The sequence below is a fragment of the Penaeus chinensis genome, chromosome 38, assembly GCF_019202785.1.
Source record: "Penaeus chinensis breed Huanghai No. 1 chromosome 38, ASM1920278v2, whole genome shotgun sequence".
Lineage (NCBI taxonomy): Eukaryota > Metazoa > Arthropoda > Malacostraca > Decapoda > Penaeidae > Penaeus > Penaeus chinensis.
In genome coordinates, this window is record NC_061856.1 from 14,822,333 (window position 1) to 14,827,332 (window position 5,000).

At 35.7% G+C, this 5,000-nt stretch overlaps 1 protein-coding gene across 1 annotated transcript in view; it reads left to right on the forward strand.

The window, feature by feature from the left end:
* Window positions 1-5,000, forward strand: part of LOC125046153 (ADP-ribosylation factor-like protein 6-interacting protein 4) — a 5,980-nt gene that overhangs the window by 135 nt on the left and 845 nt on the right. The window contains exons 2-3 of the mRNA XM_047643820.1: window positions 3,080-3,835; window positions 4,105-5,000. The exon at window positions 4,105-5,000 is cut by the window's right edge and continues 845 nt beyond it. Coding sequence (XP_047499776.1) covers window positions 3,087-3,835; window positions 4,105-4,237 — 882 coding nt within the window. The 5' untranslated portion in view covers window positions 3,080-3,086 and the 3' untranslated portion in view covers window positions 4,238-5,000. The remainder of the gene's footprint in view (window positions 1-3,079; window positions 3,836-4,104) is intronic.

The window sequence follows — 5,000 nt, forward strand, 5'->3', positions numbered from 1 at the left end:
GTTCATTTTGTTTTATTTTGATATATGTCAAGGTAGTGTGGGTGTGATTTTGGTTAATAATGTATTCAAGCGCAGATGAAAGTGGACCAGCTGGAGGTTATGCTTTTTTCAGCAAGGTGTTTTGAGTTTGAAATATTTTTATTAAGATATTAATTTTAACAGCTTCTAGCCGTGATGCGGATTTTGACAATATATATCTAACGTAAATATCATTAGTTATTTTTATTTTGACTTCAATTTTGTAAATTAAGTATTACTAAAGAGCTGGGATTCAGTAAATGTTAGATTATAAATTAGATGCAGTTAATTAAGGTGTTTTACCTATTCTAGACAGTGTTCTTGTATTTTGTATAATTTAGATTAATATGTCTGTATCTTACACTAAAGAAAGAGTGTTGTTCATGTTTTGAAAAGCGTGGGGAAGCGTGCATAGCTATAGATTTAGGATTCACTATTATAAGAATAATGTACAGAATCTGTAAGTTTTATGCAATGAATATATTGGATATAAGATCACTTGATTTATCTTACTTGTATTTTTTCCAACAATAGCTAATTTAAGCATATCTGTAATTAGACATATCCTGTTACACACATGCAGATTTGTTTAATCCTAAAAGTCTGAGCCACCATATATGTACTTTGATGGAACATTAGCTTTAAAAAATGGGTGGGTTGCTTTACAGTATAATTAGTGTATGAAGTATGAGTGTAAACTAGTATATCTGGTACTTTTTAGCATCTTTCCTCCAGCCTCAAAGCCGAAAATAGTGGTTACCCCTCTCTTTTTATACCTCCTTCTACTTGTGTGTGTCTGGGATGCTTATCTTTCCACCCAGTCCTCCCACTATAGCCCCTGCAAGCTGTCAGTGGCCCATCCTACGACTCTTACCCCTTGGACCCCCTCTCTCTTCATATAGTGAGTTCTTAGGGGGACTGATCTGCTTGTAATATTTTTTTGCTTTTCCACTTGTGTTTTATATGTCTGTGGGAATGCATGAATTACTACTATATTAATTATGGTAGTTATATGTTTTAATAGAATATTAATTTGCTTTATAATAAATATTCCCCATTTTTACTTATAGGCTGCATTCTGCAGTAACTATTTGATTCCAGCATGACATAGAGTTTGTGGTCTGCCATAGCTCTTCAAAAATTTTCCTTTGTAAAACTTAGGCATTTGGGGTTTTCTGCAGCTGGGGGAAAGGTAGACAGGGATTACATTCCTATGGGTTGAAATATTTTCAGAGGGAAATAAGCTACTTGGAAGCATATAGGCAGAAGCCCTAACAGGTGTCTCACTAGCCACAGAGTGCCCAAGTGGTGAATACAGTGACACTTTATTTACTGATCTCTGGGAGTGAAGAAAGCAAAAATTCCTCTCAATCTACCATGCCCTTTCATGCTTCTGTGCTTGCTTGTATTTCCTATTTTCCTCAACTCCTAGAAATAGGACAGTTCATCCAATAACATTACTAACAATATTTATAAGACAAAACTTACCTTAAAAATTGGATTTGTCTGAAACACACTCATGTGTTGGTGTTGCTCACCTCTTCTCAGTCCAAAAAGGTTTGATAGGTTAAAAGATTTATTTATATTCATTTCTCTTATTTTTAGTGATTTACTCTTATTACTACAGATTCATTGGTGGATGTATGTGAAACCATCCTTAAACCTGACATTAAGGTTGTGGGGTAGAGTAACTGGGGTTTCTTTTACTTTGTCTGTGTAGGTACCAACTTCTCATGCATTTATATTAACTATTGGTGCTCCATTATACATTATGCCTTTAAATCATTTAGCCAGTTTTAAAAGAAGATCATAAATTTCTCAGTTGCATCAAATAAATTTCTCTTTTTATTTACAGGGGTTCAGCATAAAGTCATTTGGGTTAGCTTTAATTTAACTAGATATGGATGCTTTATCATTAACCCAATTCCGACAGGCATGGCATGTACTTTGTTTTATTAATTGTTTTTACACATAGATGGCTACACTTGTACTAAGTCACCAATGAGCCAATTACGAGTACTGCCTGTCTCGCCCCTTCACCCTTTCCTTGATTTATGAAAATATTTTACGCTATATAAAAAAATACGCTTATTCCCCCAATTAAAATAAAGGTGAAATCAGGTAAGGTCACAAGGTCTACTAACTGACTCTTCTGTGGCTAAGCACTAGCAGAGCTATCTATCTATCTATCTTATTTTGCTGTCACTCTTATTTTGTTGTCACTGCTGTTAATTTGTTGTTGAGTGTGTCATATCCATTTTGTTTTACAGTGTAGTGTGTATAATGCCAATTTCTTACCTGAAAGTTACATGTGAATTTTTCTCTGGGGAGTCAGCTTAACAATGTCAAACAAAAGTATACCTGAGGAGATTGTAGAGTCTGAAAATGTCAGTCTCCATTTTTTTTTTTTTTTTTTCATAATAAAAAATGTAACTGTCTATGAAAGTTGTGTTATTTTTTTTTGTTTAACTCAGTGGCAACAGGTAATTCCTGCACTTTACCATACCTTGTGCTGAGAGCTACATGCAGTCAGCTGCTCAAGTACTAATTAGAAGCACAGGAAGCATAAGATCCTCAATGATTTTGGAAGCAATATACACAGTTATCTAAAAAATTATACTAGAAAGTGATTTTAGGCATACTTTTAAATAGCTGTAAAACCTCAGTGACTGCTGTCATGGCCAAACAAGCAAACAAGTGTTTAGCACACACCATTCAGGGGCAGGTGAGACTGTGCATGACCTAGGGATATATGCCACCTGGAAATGAGTCCAGTCTTGCCATAGCATGTATATTTGTGCCACATACTGGCAGTGGGTTCAATTTCATGAATTTTGCACACAGTAGTTATATGTTACTTGATGGGTTGTATATATAGCCTAGCTATATAAATGAGAGAGCACCAATTACAGATCATTAAAGATACTACATAGTTTATATATACACCTTTATTTATGTTAATCTTTTCATTTATTCACAAACTTTTTACAATTTTTATAGTAGCATAGTTGTTAAACTTCAAGCATAGAGGCTGTGTCAGAAATAAGAATTTTCATTCTAGGGTCGTCATGGAGAAGGACCCAATATCCTGCTCTGACGAAACCACCAACAGATCAAGACCAAGAACGAAGAACAAGAAGAGAAGAACATCAACATCTTCATCCTCCTCTTCCTCAACATCACCAAATCACGTAGAAGTGAAGAAGAAAAGGAAAAGAACTAAGTCAGCGTCTTCAAGGTCCTCCTCTTCCTCCTCCTCCTCCTCATCTTCTTCCTCCTCATCTTCTTCATCGTCATCCTCCTCCTCATCTTCTTCCTCCTCTTCATCATCATCATCTGAGTCATCAGGATCGGATATGGAAGTGAACAAAGTGAAACTGAAGGACAAAGCACTTAAGAAAGCCCTTAAAAAGAGAAAGAAAAGAGAGAAGGTACTGAAAAAGAGACTCAAAAAGTGCAAGAAGCAGGCAAGAGAAAAGCAAAAGAAGTCCATCAAAAAGAAAGTGAAGAAACTGAAGAAGAAGTTAAAAAAGCTGAAGAAAGACAGGAAGAAAGAGAACAAGAAGTTGAAGAAGGACAGCTCACACGAGAAGACAAAGAAGGATTCAACTGAACAGGGAAAACCTGACTCTAACAAGGAGAAAGGGCAGAGGCACTCCAAGAAGAAGCCAGAAGTGGTGGAGAATGGCTCAGCAATAGGCCCAAGTGTCGACATGATGATGGCCAGCCAAGCGACGGCACCAATGACAAGAGAGGATTGGGAGAAGCAGGAGAGTGTCCTTCGACGTGTTTATGATCAAGAGAGTGGGAGACATAGGTAGGTATACTCAGATTAGACTTAAGAGAAGTAGATTATTTTTGTGCATTGGCTAGGCAATTATTTTGAATATAAATTTTCTAGTATAAATAGTGGTGTCTTAGTCATCTGTATATTCCCCCTCCCCTCTCTTTTTTTTCTTTCTTTCTTTCTTTCTTTTATCTTCCCTTCCCACTCTACCCATTCCTGCCCTCACTTGAATTATATAAATCCAGTAATAATAATGACTATTATTATTATTATTATTATTATTATTATTATGCTTTCAGATTGATAAAAGGATCTGGGGAAGTAATGGAAGAGTGTGTGAGTCGTGACCGCCATCGTGCCATCAACAAAGCTGCAACTCAGGCCGATGGTGAATTCTTTCAGGTCTCAGTAAAGTCCCGAGCATCAAAATAGCAGCAGCATTTTAAAGCTGGGAGGTTTTATTTTCATCACAGATGTCCTATGAATGAAACAAGTGATACTGAAGCTTTTGCTAGACTGGACTGAATTGTTTCTTTTGTTATGTTTGAATATATTGTTATTCAGCCTCAAGAAACTGTTGTATAGGTTATATATTTGGGGGCCTTGTTAGCTTTTCTCACTCTTCAATCTTTCTCCCATTCAGTCTGTTTCTTATTTTTTATGTGGTAATAACTCTATGACATGTCATTATATTTTTATTGTTCATAATCATTGCTCATGCCATTAATTTTAGGGAGTTATTCCTTTGTTTAATTTATTTTTTATGAGATGAAATTCAGGGTTGGGTTTTTAAAGAAAAATATTGACTACTTTTATTTTCATGTTATCATTATAGATAGATATGATTTATGTGGTACAGTGGTACAGACATGATTCATGATTGTCCCTTTTTCCAACATCATAGCTAGATTTTTTTAATGCAGTGTAACTGTTCAAATGACAAAAATTATGAAAATTGAATTAATTGCAAAGCTTCCAGCTCTCATTGTCACAAAGAGGTTTGAAACTGACGCATTTGGAACAGTCACTTAATTTTTTTTTCTTCTTCTTCCTTTTTTTTGTTGTCTTTTTTTACTTAGTTGCCCCCTCTCATCTTACATTCCCCTTCACTGCTCTCCCTCACCCCTGACTTCTCTTCCTCTTTTTCTCTCTCCTTCTCGTCCTTCCTCTCTCCCTCTTGTCTCCTTCTCTTCCT